General features: G+C 48.0%; 1 protein-coding gene across 1 annotated transcript in view; it reads right to left on the bottom strand.

Moving 5' to 3' along the window:
- The window catches only part of ttn.2 (titin, tandem duplicate 2), a 247,891-nt gene that overhangs the window by 44,243 nt on the left and 188,106 nt on the right, over positions 1-15,542 (bottom strand). Inside the window, exons 180-211 of the mRNA XM_085766175.1 lie at positions 15,001-15,112; positions 14,749-14,887; positions 14,425-14,588; positions 14,179-14,330; positions 13,941-14,097; positions 13,544-13,825; positions 13,114-13,413; positions 12,628-12,921; positions 10,497-12,501; positions 9,729-10,413; positions 9,376-9,640; positions 8,909-9,235; positions 8,532-8,816; positions 8,123-8,422; positions 7,717-8,019; positions 7,328-7,603; positions 6,916-7,215; positions 6,507-6,809; positions 5,908-6,210; positions 5,530-5,817; positions 5,134-5,436; positions 4,692-4,994; positions 4,291-4,596; positions 3,887-4,174; positions 3,468-3,753; positions 2,851-3,143; positions 2,168-2,755; positions 1,909-2,013; positions 1,611-1,808; positions 1,165-1,461; positions 438-1,025; positions 27-329 (exon numbers count right to left, since the gene is read on the bottom strand). Coding sequence (XP_085622301.1) covers positions 27-329; positions 438-1,025; positions 1,165-1,461; positions 1,611-1,808; positions 1,909-2,013; positions 2,168-2,755; positions 2,851-3,143; positions 3,468-3,753; positions 3,887-4,174; positions 4,291-4,596; positions 4,692-4,994; positions 5,134-5,436; positions 5,530-5,817; positions 5,908-6,210; positions 6,507-6,809; positions 6,916-7,215; positions 7,328-7,603; positions 7,717-8,019; positions 8,123-8,422; positions 8,532-8,816; positions 8,909-9,235; positions 9,376-9,640; positions 9,729-10,413; positions 10,497-12,501; positions 12,628-12,921; positions 13,114-13,413; positions 13,544-13,825; positions 13,941-14,097; positions 14,179-14,330; positions 14,425-14,588; positions 14,749-14,887; positions 15,001-15,112 — 11,098 coding nt within the window. The remainder of the gene's footprint in view (positions 1-26; positions 330-437; positions 1,026-1,164; positions 1,462-1,610; positions 1,809-1,908; positions 2,014-2,167; positions 2,756-2,850; positions 3,144-3,467; positions 3,754-3,886; positions 4,175-4,290; positions 4,597-4,691; positions 4,995-5,133; positions 5,437-5,529; positions 5,818-5,907; positions 6,211-6,506; positions 6,810-6,915; positions 7,216-7,327; positions 7,604-7,716; positions 8,020-8,122; positions 8,423-8,531; positions 8,817-8,908; positions 9,236-9,375; positions 9,641-9,728; positions 10,414-10,496; positions 12,502-12,627; positions 12,922-13,113; positions 13,414-13,543; positions 13,826-13,940; positions 14,098-14,178; positions 14,331-14,424; positions 14,589-14,748; positions 14,888-15,000; positions 15,113-15,542) is intronic.

Below are 15,542 nucleotides of genomic sequence, written 5' to 3'. Positions count from 1 at the left end.
TTAATGAGAAGTCTACAATTACTTACACACAATGTCCTTAGTCATCACAGGGCTTGATGGCTCACTTGGCTCCCCAAATCCAGCCTTGTTTTCAGCAGTGACTCTAAACTCATACTCTACTCCCTCAGACAGGCCTTGCACCTTGAAGCGCAAGTCAGGGACCGTTCTTTTACAGGCTCTCACCCATCTCATTCCTCTTCTCTCTTTCCTTTCTACACAATATCCTCTGATATCACTTCCGCCATCCTGTACTGGTCTCTTCCATGAAATGGTGACAGAAGTTCTAGTGACATTGTCAATCTCTGGGATTGAGGGTGGGCCTGGTGGGCCTGGACAAACAAAACAAGCAAGAAAATTTTGGTCAGTTATTCATTGAGCTCTTTTTCATTATGTTATGGTGTGAACATTAGCAATAATGGTTAAACAATGATACGTACGGTAGCTGTCGACCATTTTGACTGGACCAGACTGGCTTGAGTCTCCAGTGCCATACTGGTTCACAGCAGACACTCTGAAGATGTACTCATTTCCCTTGATTAGTTTGCTGGCTACATATCTGCAGTCTATGACATTCTCAGCTAGCTTGGTCCACTGCAGACGGCTCGTCTCTCTCTTCTCGAGGATGTAGGACTTGATGGAGCAGCCTCCATCCTCATCTGGTGGAAGCCAGGTCAGAGTGCACTTCTCAGCTGATATGTTACTTGCTTCAATGGGGCCTGGAGGTCCGGGAACGTCCAAGACCTTCACCTTTACATGTTCTTCTTTAATGCCAAAGGGATTGCTGGCTGTTATTGTGTATTCACCCGTGTTCTTCCGGCTTGCATACTTGATGGACAGAGTAGAGGAGGTGGGGGTGCTGGTAATGGTGACAATGTCAGAGGACTTCAACTCACGGCCTCCCTTGGACCAGAAGGAAGTGGGTGGAGGTTTGCCTACAATCTTGGAGGCTGAGACCACAATGGTATCTCCTGCTCTAACAGATACACCATCCTTCATATCTGGGTCGATAGTGATGCTTGGAGGCTCTGCACAGAAAATAGAAGAAAGTTGTCAGTGAATTGTCTACAGAAATGGTGACATAAGATATGAATAAAAGCAAGCACATGTGGTGAACTACATCTTTCAACAACCAAACTACCTTCCTCAGTTTATTTCGCAACTTACCGTACTCATCTTTGCAGGTCAGGAGATCAGTAGACTCTGAAGGAACACTGATAGCCCCAGCAGAGTTCTTGGCCCTGATCCTGAATTGATACTGAGATCCCTCTGTCAGGTCAGGCACAGTAAACGCACAGCCCTGGACGTTGACATGATTGGCCTTCATCCAGGCCTTGCCACCTGCCTCCAGCTTCTCCACCATGTAGCCTATCAGCTTGTAACCGCCATCATATTTGGGAGCGGTCCAAATCAGAGTAACCGTATTCCTAGTGACGTTAATCACATCAGGCTTGCCGGGAGGATCTAACACAGCACAAAACAAACATGTTATAGGAGGCACAAGACAGGCTTGTAAAATAATATTCGCACTTTCCCATTTGTTTATTTAGTGGTGGGATAAAAAGGAAAATAATTAACTTCTACACATGAGAAAAAAAAAACTGTGAACTTACCAATAGGATCCAGGGCAACCACAGCTTCGGTGACCCTGCTTGCCTTTCCTAGGCCGGCCATGTTCATGGCCATCACCCTGAACTCATACTCCAGTCCCTCTACGAGGCCAGTGACTCTGCACTCCTTCACTCGCAGAGGAGTCTTAGTGGCCCGTTTCCACATTAGACTATTCCTCTCCTTAAACTCCACATGGTATCCTAAATACAACATAAATTCAGTTAGTCATGATCATGGATGTCATGGATGGTTAGCATTTCTTATACAACAAATTGATATTAGTGACAGTTTTTTTTTTACCAGTAATTGGGGAGCCACCAGTGTCCTTTGGATCGGCCCAAGTCAAAATGGCTGACTCATGGCGGATGCTCACAATCTCTGGAGGAGCAGGCGCCTCAGGCACATCTGGAAGACACAGAGAAAGACATAAGTGTGGAGGTATTAGAAAACCACAGATGTAAACATTCACACTCTAACAACAGAAACACCATAAAAGCGCCTAAGGCCTAAATATAATTAATTAATTAACATAATTATCAGTTTGGAGAGAGATACTCACTAAATGGATGCTGGGCGATGACTGGGTCTGACCTCAGATACTCTCCAACCCCATACTTGTTCTCAGCAAAGACTCTGAAGATGTACTCGACTCCATCATGGAGCCTAATCACCCTCATGGTTGTCTTCTGGATGGCTGATGCCACTGTGGCCCACTTATTGTCTGTTGTCCTCCTCTTCTCCACAATGTAGTTAGACACCTCTGCACCACCATCATCTTTGGGTGGTCCCCACTCCAGGGTGAGGCTGTCAGCAGTGATCTCATCGAACTGAATGGGTCCGGTGCAAATGCCAGGTTTGCCGACCACCTTCAGCTGGAACTTACAGTCCTTGGAGCCGGCGTTGTTCCTGACAGTGATTGTGTAGGTCTCAGCATCTCCTCTCTGACAATCTCTGATCAGCAGGGTGGTGATGCCCTGAGACGCCTCAACACACATCCGGCCAGTGTCTCCAAGTCCCACATCTCCTTTCTTCCAGGTGGCGGTAGGGTAGGGTGCTCCTATGATGGGGATGTTGATACGTGTGGTGCTGCCCTCCTTCACCACACAACAGCCGTCTTGCAGACTGCTCAAGTTGCAGTCAGGCAGCACTGAAATCCAAAAGAGTTTGATGATCAGAGGTTGGATGCAATGCAAAACATACATGTACATTTTTTAATACATGGTACAGTGGCTGATTTCTTACCAAACTGGTCCTTAGCCACAACAGCAAGCTCAGTGGGCGGTCCCTCTCCAGACTCATTGAGAGCCTTGACTCTAAACAAGTACTCTTTGCCCTCAGTCAGCTCTCCAATGGTGTGTGAGGTGGTCTTGCCCTTCATGATCTGCTTCCACTTTTCCTCGCCTTCACTCTGCTCCAGGATGTAAGCGGTAACATAGCTTCCACCATCACTAATGGGCTTCCTCCAGCCCAGAATGATTGAGTCCTTGGTGGTTTTCTGAGGTTTGAAATCTGTCACTGGTCCAGGTTGTTCTGAGGTGGGAGGGGAACAGGTTAAAGACTGGGTATGTGGTTTGTGTCAAACAAGATATGTTTAATATGGACAAGGCTGTTGAACTACAATTGAAATAAAAGGTGTAGCTTTTTGTAGTTTTTTGTAGAAGTAGTAGTTAGTAGTAGCCTGACAGCTATGTAGAGTTCCTCTCATATTTGTATAGAACATCCAAATTTTGTGTCTCTGAGTTTAAACGAGGCATATTTAAAGCAAATTCTTGTACATACTACAGGAGTCTATTGTGCTGCACTATTAAGTATTCACAGGTAATCTATTATATGAAAAAAAAGACGTGCAGCTACCTGAGGCACGGATGCTGCCAGCAGTCTCACAGCCCTCTCCAATTCCATATGCATTCTCGGCCAATACTCTGAAGCAGTAGGCCTGTCCGCCCTCCAGGTTGGTAATCCTGAAGGAGGGCTTTGCACACTGTGCCGACACACAGGTCCAGGCCTTCCTTTCTGCCAGTCGTTTCTCTACAACGTAGCTCTTCACTGGGCCACCACCATCAATCAGAGGGGCATCCCAGGTGATGAAGGCATGGTTTCTAGAAGTCTCCTTTACGATCAGGTTTGTGGGTGGTCCAGGGGAATCTGAGAAAGATGAGCAGGAGAAGGAAATATAATATTGCAACCAAATTCAGACTGAACTCAACCCAGTTTTCTTTTAACCCTTATTCCTGTGGTGTGTGTTTTTCCTTTTCCTTATTATGTTTGGCAAACTTACCAAGGACTTTGACCACGATGGTGTAGCTCTTTGAGCCACTGCTGTTCTCCAGAGTCAGGACATATTTGCCAGCATCATATCTGTTGACATCCTCAGCCAACAGCAGGGTGTCCCATTCTGAGGTCTTGATAAGCAGGCCCTGTCTCTCTTTCAGGTTGGCATTCACCTTTGTCCATGTCACCTTTGGTGCGGGACGTCCTCTTAGTGGGACGTAGAGCCTCATTGTGACACCAGCACGAAGAACCAAGACCTTCCTCAGGTCAGCATCCAGCTCAGCTTCAGGAGCAACTGGAGGAAAGACAAACGACCACAGTAACTTCACTGATACACCAGCTGTTACTTCTACACCTATTCTGTCTTTCACAGAGTTTCAGTTAAAGAAAATAAACAGTTAAAAAACATACTCAGGATGTCCTTGGGCATGTGGTTTCCAGGGACCTCACTGGGTTCACTGTAGCCAATCTTGTTGACAGCGGTGACTCTGAACTGATACTCTGTGTTGTCCATCAGTCCTGTTACCAGGAGTTTTGTGGCTTGTAGCTTTTTCGGGACGTTGCACTTGGTCCAGTCCTCTGCTTCTACACGCTTGCACTCCACCAGGTAGCCAATGATCTCACAACCACCATCATAAGCGGGTTTGGTCCAGCTAAGGCTGATGGAACTCTTGGTGGAGTCCACCACCTTGGGGAATGCAGGTGGACCAGGAGGATCTGGAAAATCATGATACCACATTTGTTAGAGATAAATCATTTGATAACTTAGACGATGGTTGTTATTATGCAAGTTTGTTGAAATAGGTACTCACAGACAGGATCAACAGCTAATGCAGCATTGGATGCATCACTGGGTTTGCCCAGACCAGCTTTGTTCAAGGCGATGACTCTGAACTCGTACTCAGAGCCCTCGGTCAGCTGAATAGCCTTGATAGTCCTGTCAATGACGGGCCTGCGGTTCACTTTAGCCCAGGTCAGTTCAGTGGCCTCACGCTTCTCCACCAAGTAGCCCAGGATGGTAGCTTTGCCATCATTGGCTGGAGCCTTCCAGCTGACTGTCATGGAGTCCTTGGTAATGTTGGTGATGACTGGTGGATCACATGGACCAGGAACATCTGGAACAGAAAACATTACAACAAAACATGAGATACTTTCAGAGACATGTTAGAGAATTATCATAATAATGGTAAGATAATTTCCTCTTTGTACTCTAGTTGGCTCTTTCCAAATTCAGCTGTGGTGGTTTGAACGTACCATACGGGTTCTTGACCATGACGCCATCAGTCATGATGGCATCCCCCACTCCATACTGGTTCTCAGCACTGACTCTGAACTGATACTCGTGTCCTTCGATGAGCTTCTCCACTGAGCAGTCGGTGATGTGTCCATTGATGTTGGAGGTAACCAGTGCCCAGTTGGCCCTGCTGGTCTCACGCTTCTCAATTATATAGTTGGTGATCTCAGAGCCGCCGTCTGCAAGTGGGGGCTCCCACCGCATCTTAACGCGGTCGGCAAACACTTTGCTGATTTTCACAGAAGCTGGAGGACCAGGTTTGTCTGTGGAGAAACAGAGGGAGGTCAGCTTATTCTTCTGAACACGTGAAACACTGGCTCAGATGAAGAACTAAACTAAAATCATATATGACTTACCCAGGACCTTGACCTTGATGGAAGCATATTTGTGGCCATTGATGTTCTCAGCATTGATAGTGTAGTCTCCTGTCTCCTTCCTGGTGACGGAGTAGAGTTCCAGCACGTGGACATGTTTCTTCTGGCTCATCTTCATTCCTTCAGTGAGGACCAAAGGCGCACCATCTCTCTTCCAGCTCACCTTTGGCAGTGGCTTTCCGAACACCTCGGCATCCAGGAAGACATTCTCTCCAGCTTTCACCACAATCAGATTCTTCATGTTGATGCCCAGATCCACACGAGGAGGAACTGCCCAGGGGAAGAAGAAAGTTTTGTCATCACCATTTGTTAAAAAATGTGCTTGTCAGTCATAGTTTTCCTTGCTGTGTGAAGTTTTACCATTCTCTGCAATGACAGGGATGGGGTCGGAAAGCTCTGATGGAAGGCTGACGTTGACGGCCGTCTTGGCGATGACTCTGAACAGGTACTGTTGGCCCTCCTCAAGCCCGGTCACCACATAGTTCTCTGTCTGGATGTTCATGCAGTTGGCATTACAGCGTGTCCACTTCTCCTCCTCTGGAAGCTTTGCATACTCTACGTAGTAGCCAATCAGCTTGCTGCCACCATCGTGTTTGGGACGGCTCCAGACCAGTGACACAGAGTTCTTGGTCACATCCATAGGTTCAGGTTTACCTGGTGAATCTGGGTGGAAACAAAGGTTTGTGGAGTCAGTGATGCAACAAGGAAGAATGAAGCTGAGAATGGGACAGACCATGTGACCTCACAGGGACCATTCAAATAAAAGATCTCCATAAAGACCCATTTATCTTAACTTGAGACTCACTGTCCCAGAAAATAACTGATTTTTAAACATTTTATTTGCTTTAAGTCCCCTTAAATTTTTCCTGCTTTTCTTTAAATCAATTATCATTGAAATCTTAAGAATATTAGAATTATATTAGAATATTATCGTGAACAGCTGAATAGCATATCCGTACCAACAGCAGTCCTGGCAGTGATGAAGTCAGTCTGTTTGCAAGGTTTGCCCTGTCCGGCCATGTTGAGTGCAGACACCCTGAACGTGTACTCCAGGCCCTCCATCAGGTTGGTGCAGGTGTACTGGGTGGATTTGACCACGGATTCATTGGCCTTAACCCACAGGAGGCTGTTCCTCTCCTTCTTTTCAATGCAGTATCCAGTGATGGGGGTGCCACCATCGCTGCTGGGACGCTCCCATGACAGGATGACAAAGTCCTTGTTGATCTTGTTGATCTGCAAGTTTCTGGGCTCGCTAGGAGGATCTGCAGTTAAAGCAACAGTTAGTACATAGAGTCATAACGCTGCATACAACAATCATTTTGATCATTTCAATCAATCCAAGTTTAACCAGTTTCGGTTCAGACTCACCAAATGGATGTCTGGCAATCATCTTCTCAGAGTAGATGGGCTGAGAGATGCCGAATCTGTTCTCAGCACGGACTCTAAAGCCGTACTCTTTGCCAGGTGTCAGTTTGGTCACTCTGAAGCTGGTTTTAGTGCAGGACGCAGACACAGTGATCCAGTCACCCTGGCTGACATCACACTTCTCCACAATGTAGTTGGTGATGTTACTGCCACCATCCTCCTGAGGGGAGTTCCACAGCAGCGTACAGGCGTCAATGTCCCGCTCTGTGATCTCCAGAGGAGCCTCAGGGGGTCCAGGGATATCTGCAGAGTCAGAGATGATGATCTGTCATTTATCACTCACATTTTAAGTACAATCAGAATCTTTTCCATTTTAGAAGCAGCAGTTTCAGTGCAGTCTGTTGTTCAAACTGACCCATGACAATGACTCTGAGGATCTGGTTGATCTTGGCGGTGCTGTTCTCAGCTGACAGGCTGTAGTAGCCGCTGTCCATCCTGTTCACGTTCTTGATAATAATTGTGCAGGTCGTCAGTGTCTTTATTACAGACAGCCGGTCAGAGGTCAGTACATCCTCATTACCCTGCTTCCACTTGCAGAAGGGAGCAGGTTTACCCGCCACAATGGCCTCAATCACCATCTTTGATCCTGCTCTGACTGTCACAATGTCGGGCAGGATGATCTTAGGAGCCACTGCATGAAGAGGAGAGATAAAAACAAGTTTGGTGAGGTCATTACAACTTATTTATATTTAAATCATCATCAGTCTGTCAGTATAGTATATATTATATTAACTGTTCACTCACTGAGCTGATCCTTGACCTCAAACACTCCCTCTGCTTCTCTGGCAAGACTGACTCCCACTGAGTTCCTGGCTGCCACTCTGAACCTATACTTGGTTCCTTCCTTGAGTCCAACCACCACAATAGTGAGGTCTTTGACCACAGAGTAAGGTGTCCACTTGTCTTCAGGGGCCCCCTCCTCCTGGTAGTCAACCACATAACCATTGATCTTGGCTCCTCCATCTCGGAGCGGCTTCAGCCAACCAAGTGTGGCGCTGTTCTTGGTGATCTCCAACACATCCATCTTCTTTGGGGGGTCGGGCTCACCTGGATTCAACACACAGCAGGTGTTAAAAAGTACAAACACAAAGGGAAATGAAAACAGGCAGAGCCACATTGGCTGATATCTTGAACATCTGAAATGACTCACTGATAGGATCCACGGCCAGGTAAGACTTGGGTGAATCCTGAGGAATGCCGATGCCATACTTGTTGCAGGCCATGACTCTGAAGTAGTACTCAATACCAGGGCTCATGTTGGTCACCTTGAAGCTGGTCTTCTTCAGGTCTTCTATGCACTTGGTCCAAGTCTTCCTGTCAACTTCTCGTTTTTCCACAATGTAGTTGAGGATGGGACTGCCACCATCGTTCTCTGGTGGCAACCAGGACAGCTGAGCTGTTGTCTTAGTGACATCAACTGCCTCCAGGCCACCAACGGGACCAGGAGTGTCTAGAGAAGATAGATTGAAGAATCAGTTTGACCGCATGGTTTCCTTGTCAGAGAAAATTATAGTGAATCTTAAACAGTGAAACTGTGAGGTTGACAAACTGTTGCTTACCAAGCACTTTAACACGAACAAATATAGCTTTCTCTCCAGCAGAGTTGGACAGAGTCAGTGAGTATTTCCCAGAATCCTCTCTGGTGCTTTCAGGGATGACCAGGAAGGACATGCTGTCAACCTGGTCCACATGGCCTCGACGGATTACATTGTCCACACCTATCCTCTTCCAGGTGACTTTGGGGGCTGGCCTTCCTCTGATCACAGCAAACAGCCTGATTGGACAGCCGGCCCTGACGGCCAGGCCTTTCCTCAGACTAGCATCAAGCTCGATCTCTGGAGCCTCTGTTGTAATTATAACACATTACAAGGTCATGAACATTCACCCTATTTTATAACACAGTGTGTTCATTTGGATGGATTTAGCTGATTCTTACCCAGGATCTCCTTGGGGGCGACAGCCTCCCTGAGGTAAGCATGGCGTCCCCAGCCCACCTGGTTCTGGGCAGACACCTTAAACTCATACTCCTGCTTCTCATCCAGCTGGCCAATGGTGAACTCTGTGAGCACCAGTGGGCCATGAGTGTCAATCCTCTTCCAGCCCTCTGAAGGCTTCTCAGGGTCTGCCTCACTCTTCAGCCTCAAGTCCAAGCTGTAGCAAATTATGGGGGCACCGCCGTCATACATAGGCTTAGTCCAGGACAGAGTGATAGAGGTCTTAGTGCTGTCAGCCACTTTCAGGTATGAAGGGGGACCAGGGGCCTCTGCAGATAAATACAGTGAAACAAAGATGGGTAAAAATCGCACAACACAATTAGAGACAGGGGATAATCTCAAGCATGACGCTGACATGTAGATCCCATGTTTGTTCCAAACTGAGCTGTGACAGACATCATGAACTCACCAATTGGATCTTTGGCTGCAACGGGTCTGCAGGGTTTGCTGGGCTCTCCCAGACCAACCTCGTTCTCTGCCTTGACCCTGAACTGGTACTCATGGTTGGGGATCAGGTTGGTGACTTTCATGCGTCTCTCAGAGATGGCGCTCTTGGTGCAGGGCACCCAGCGCACCGCCCTCTTCTCTTTCCTCTCCAGGATGTAACCAGTGATCGACTTTCCTCCATCATTCTCAGGAGGAGCCCAGACCACTGTCATCTCATCTTTACTCACCTGCATCACAGAAATGTTCACAGTATAATTGCCGGAGAAAATAATGCATATAACATGGTCCAAAAGCGGCAGCAACTCTTTTACATACCTTGGTGACCTCTGGGGCATCAGGGGGTCCAGGTTTGTTGAACTGAGTCTTGACAGTGACAGGCTTGCTCTCCATGGGGGGGCCAGTTCCCATTTTGTTCTCTGCCCTTACTCTGAAGATGTACTCGTTGTTCTCTACAAGGCGAGTGACGTTGCAGTATGGTGTGACCACAGAGGCTGAGTATGTGGACCAGACCATCCGCCTGGTCTCACATTTCTCCAGGATGTAGCTATCCACCTCACATCCTCCTTCATCCTCCGGACCATCCCACACCACTCTACATTTGTCAGCTCCAATGCCAGTTATCCTAAGGTTCCTCACTGGCCCAGGGACATCCAGAACATTAACGTTGGCGTAGGCTGTGAAGGTGCCAGCAGCATTGGTGGCTGTGATGATGTACTTTCCAGTGTCAGTGCGTCTGGACTTGGTCAGGAGGAATTTGGAGTAGTCCGTGCCGGTCTCATAGCTGATTCTGGGATTGTCTCCAACAGCCTTGTCTTTTATCCATTTGACCTCAGGCTGGGGCTTTCCTCTAAGGCCAGCTTCTATCCTGACTGACTCACCAGCCTTCACTGTCAGAGTTCCAGACAGTTTCAGGTCAATGACAGGCTTCTGGAGCTCCTCTTTCACCAGAACATCAAGCTTTACCCAGGCACTTTCACCTCCTTCATTGACAGTCTGCACCCTGAAAAAGAAATCACATTAGACTGTAAATACATACTGAAAAAGGGACCCTGCAACACAAGCAGCATAAACAGAATGACCTACCTGAAGTTGTATGTTTGGTTCTCAACACACTTGTCTGCCAGGAAGAAGGTGTCTGTGAGGATGCCGGTGTTGAGTTTCTCCCACTCCTCAGCATCTTTAACCTTGCACTCAAGGTTGTATGAGAGGTTGGGACTGCCACCATCGTAGTCAGGCTTTCTCCACCTCAAATAGACGTGGTTCTTACCAACATCTGTAGCTCTGAACTTTTCAGGCTCACCAGGATTCTCGATGGGATCGATTGCCATCAGAGGGGTCCTGGTCTCCACAGAGGGTCCCGGCCCTATCTTGTTCACAGCACAGACACGGAACAAGTACTCATGGCCCTCCATCAACTTGGCCTTGATTTTGCGATTGGTGCAGTGTGAGGAGATCATGGACCACATGCTAACGCTAGGCTCACGACACTCCACAATGTAGTTGGTGATCTCAGATCCACCATTGTCCTTAGGGGCCTCCCAGTTGACCATGCATGAATCTCTGGTTGCGTAGGTAATAGCCAGGTTCTGGCAGTGGCTGGGTCGGTCCAGCACATTGACTGTGATGGTGCAGGAAGCCTCTCCACCCTCATTGGAAGCCTTGAGAATGTATTTGCCATAGTCAGCTCTTGTGGCCTCTTTGATCTTCAGGTGGGCTACAGGCAGGTTCTGAACAATGGTGATACGTTTGCTGTTCTCAAGGACCACCTCCTCCTTTGACCAAAGCACTTCAGGGTCAGGACGGGCCTTAATGTACCCAATGATGTTGATGTTGTGTCCGGCACGCACAGTGACGTGCTCCCGACACGTGGCCTCCATCTCAATCTCTGGAGGGATGAGGATATCCTGAGCAGTGACTGACTCTGGGATTTCTCTGGCCTCTCCATCTCCAATCATGTTTGTAGCATGAACTCTGAATTTGTAGGTAACGCCCTCCTCCAGACCCTTCACCCTGTAGGCACCCTGCTTGATAAAGTCATCCAGGTTCACTTTTTTCCATTCTTCAGTATCTGCTTTCTTCATTTCTACAGTGTAGCCAAGGATAGGGCTGCCTCCGTCCTTATTGGGTTTGATCCACACCAGGTCAGCTGTGGTCTTGCTGTAATCTTTAACTCTGGGGTTGACAGGGGGACCGGGCACAGTGATGGGCCTGCAGGGCTTGCAGGGGTCAGAGATGGGAGAGGGACCACTGTAGCCAGCAATATTCTCAGCAAACACTCTAAACTCATACTCGCTTCCCTCAAACAGACCAAGGACTCTGTACCTCAGCTCCTTGCATGGTTTCTTATTGACACGAATCCACTTTCCTCCCTTGTGTCTGCGCTCAATGATATAGCCGGTGATCTGGCTGCCACCATCACTTAGAGGCATGGTCCAGCCAACTGTCACAGCATCCTCTGAGAGATCTGATGTCTGAGGCTTACCAGGAGGGCTGGGTGGCATGAAGGTGTGCTCAGCCACAGTGGGTTTGCTCTCCAGAGGAGCACCGATGCCCATCTTGTTCTCAGCACGAATGCGAACAATGTACTCAGCTCCCCTCTGTAGGCGTGTGATCTTGAGCTGGGTGGCGAGGCTGCCGGAGCTCACACCTCCCCAGGTCTCCTTGGTGGACTCTCTCTTTTCAACAATGTAGTTGGTGATGGGGCTGCCACCATCATCCTTGGGAGGACGCCACTCAATCATCATGGAGTCTGGGGTGACTTCCAGGATGTTGGCGGGTCCGATGGGAGCTGCGGGAACATCCAGAACAGTAACATTCAAGGCCACCGTCTTGCTTCCAGCTGGGTTGGACACAGTGAGCAAGTAGATTCCTGTGTGGTTCCTAGTGCATTCATTAATGCTGAGCACAGTGGAGAAGTTATCAGTGTCAATCTTAACATTGCCCTCGCTGACAATTTCCTCTCCTTCAATGGACCACTTGGCGGTGGGAATGGGGATTCCTCTCATGATAGCTGGCAGCCTGATGGTGGTGCCAGCCTTCACAATGATGCCTTCAATCAGCCTAACATCCACCTCCACAACTGGGGGCACTGTGGACAAGCAGAGGAGGGGGTCATCTCATATCTACAAATGTATTCAACTGTGAAAAACCTCTTAAACAAATTCTACTTCATCCAACACAAAACTGTTATTGTGGTTTTGGTCTCATATCTCACCCAGTTTCTCCTGGCAGAGGATTGGCACAGTGGTGTCAGGTCTGCTGAGGCCGATGGCGTTCTCGGCCCTCACTCTGAAGCGGTAGGTCTTTCCTTCCTCCAGGCCGGTCACGTGACTCTCGGGGATGCTGACAGTCTTCCACTCATCCCACTCCTTCACTCCCTCTTCCTGATACTCCACCAGGAAGCCTGTGATATCACTTCCTCCGTTGCGGTCAGGCCAGTTCCAGACCAACCACACCTCAGTCTTGTCCACGTCGACATGATGCAGGTCTTTGGGAGGACCAGGAGGGACTGAAACAAGAATTTAGGGTTGAAAAACAGAGTTTTGACTCCCATTGCAAAAACTAGTCATGTACACTGAAAGACCAGTTTCTCCTAGAAAAATCTATAGAAATTGTAAGCTCTGTGTAGTAACCTGCTGTGTTTCCCTCTACAGAATAAATCACAATCTGCTGATTAAGTGTTGATTGTTCTGTTACTCACAGAGTGGGTTCATTGCTTTGATGGCTTTTGGTGTCTCCACATATTCACTGCGGCCATACTGGTTCTCAGCGGCGACTCTGAATGAGTAGGATGTGCCCTCCATCAAGTGCTTCAGCATCATGCTGCGTTTCTTGGATGTGGAGCAGACGGGGACCCACTGAGTGGATGATGTGTCCTTCTTCTCCACTACAAAGTTTGTGATGCGAGTACCGCCATTGTCTTCTGGGTCCTTCCAGGACAGGTAGGCAGAGTCGCTCCTGATGTCAGACACCCGCAGGTGCTGGATGGGACCAGGTTTGTCTGAAGATATCATCACAAATACATCATATCAATCACAGACGGGATAATAATAATTATGCTCATATACAGTAGCTGGTAAAAGTTAATGAAATCCATTTAAGCTTGAATTTATATCTTGTGCAGCTCTTACCGAGCACCAGCACAGTGCAGGTGACGGTCTTGGATCCAGATGGGTTCTCCACAGTTAGGGTATAGTCTCCACAGTCTCCACGGTTGCAGAACCTCATCTCCAGCTTAGTGCCTGCCTGGTTGGTCTCAATGTCGGCCCTTGTGGGAACCTCGGCATCGTTCTTCTTCCAGGTAACCTTGGGGAACGGGATACCTTTAATGGTGGCCATCAGGGTGATGTGAGTCCCAGCCATGGCCTTCACCTCTCGGGTCATTCCAGCATCCAGGATCAACTCTGGGGGCTCTGAGGTTGTGAAAGGGTGAAGAACATGGGAGGCATTAATCAGTGAATTTGTAAGAATGAATGACTAGTCTGTTATCATTGTAATATCACGACTGACAGTCAACCAACAACTTACCAAGTCTGTCCTGGGCTCTGACTGGCTCTCTAATGTTAGCCGGGTCAGACTCTCCAGCAGCATTGACAGCCATGACTCTGAAGCGGTAAAGAGCGCCGTCATCCAAGTTGATCACCTTAAACTTGGTCTCCTGACAGGAGTCTGGAGTCTGGTTCACCTGAAGACAGCAGAAGAAAACGATTTAGAAGGTGCAGTTCAAAGGTCAAAGAGCCAATAAAAGTAGTGAACCCCAACTCACCTTCTGCCACTCCTCATCTCCAGCCTTCTGGAACTCCAGCAGGTATCCGAAGATCTTTCCTCTTCCAGTGTCTTTGGGTGGCTCCCAGGTCAGACTCACTGACTCCTTAGTGTTGTCAATGGCTTTAAGGTTCACCGGTGGACTGGGTTTCACTGCAAAATAAGGACGGGAAGGACTTCTTAGAGTTCATTTGTCTGGTAACATCAATAAAATGCACCATTGCTGTGAAAGGTGAACATACTGTACCTATGGGGTCTTTGGCGAAGACAGGTTTGGACGGTGGGCTTGGGTCTCCTGCTCCCACAACATTCTCAGCGCTGACTCTGAACTCAAACTCGCAACCTTTCAACAGCTCTGTCACCCGGTACTCCACCTTAGGGAAGATTCTCTCTGTGTTGCATCGCACCCACCTGGAGGCAGATACAGTTCCTCTGTTAGTCCACGAGAAACATGCTCAGTATTTTATAGAGTTCATGGGGAGTATGGCAAAGGCTGGAATGTTTTCAACCACTTTTTCTCCACATTGCAATTTCACTTTGCCATTCCACCTTGTTTCCAGATGTGACGCACCTGTTGGCCATGGTCTCCTTCCTCTCCACAATGTAGCCTGTGATTGGTTTTCCTCCATCAGCAGGTGGTTCCCAGCTGATGAGGGCGGAGTCGTGGTAAACCTCCTTCACTGTGGGCTGTTTGGGAGCGTCGGGCACCTCTGTGTTGGAATCACACACACACACTGATCAGAGACTGTGGGATACTTCATCTTTCACACAGAGATGTATGAACATCACTGAATGGTCTGCCAAGGGATTTGTCAGGACTTACTGAAGACATCTATGGCCTTGGTCTCTGCAGACAGGAGGGGGTCGCTGATGCCATAGATGTTCTGAGCCATGATCCTGATGATGTAATCACGACCTTCAATCAGCTTTGGCACCTGAAGCAGGAAAAGCACAAGGTTCTTGTTCAGCTGCTTGTATTTGCGGCCCCCTCAGTACAGCTGACACTCGTACTGTAACAACACTACTGCATGTATGATACAGAGTTGGAATCCTGTTCAACAATAAAATACAGTCACTCAATGCCCTATCTGTACCTTTTATTCCCACGTATTTGTATATAAATATATATATAGTGCTTGTTGGGGTTTTTTAAAAACTACTTTTAGACCTAAAATCAGTTTGTATGGATAATCCATGTAGATATTTATGGATAATGAGCCACACTGTTTTTTTACCAGAACCGGTACCAGTACCAGAACCAGAACCAGAACCAGTACCAGAACCGGTACCAGAAGGGTACCGAAACTTGGCACCGAAAGACGAGTCATGTTTTGACTCGAACCCAAGTTCGGTACCCAGCCCTAC

The sequence above is a fragment of the Trachurus japonicus genome, chromosome 21, assembly GCF_045865225.1.
Source record: "Trachurus japonicus isolate A0001 chromosome 21, Traja_1.0".
Lineage (NCBI taxonomy): Eukaryota > Metazoa > Chordata > Actinopteri > Carangiformes > Carangidae > Trachurus > Trachurus japonicus.
Note: the sequence above shows the minus strand (reverse complement) of the source record. Positions and strands in the feature narration are given on the sequence as shown.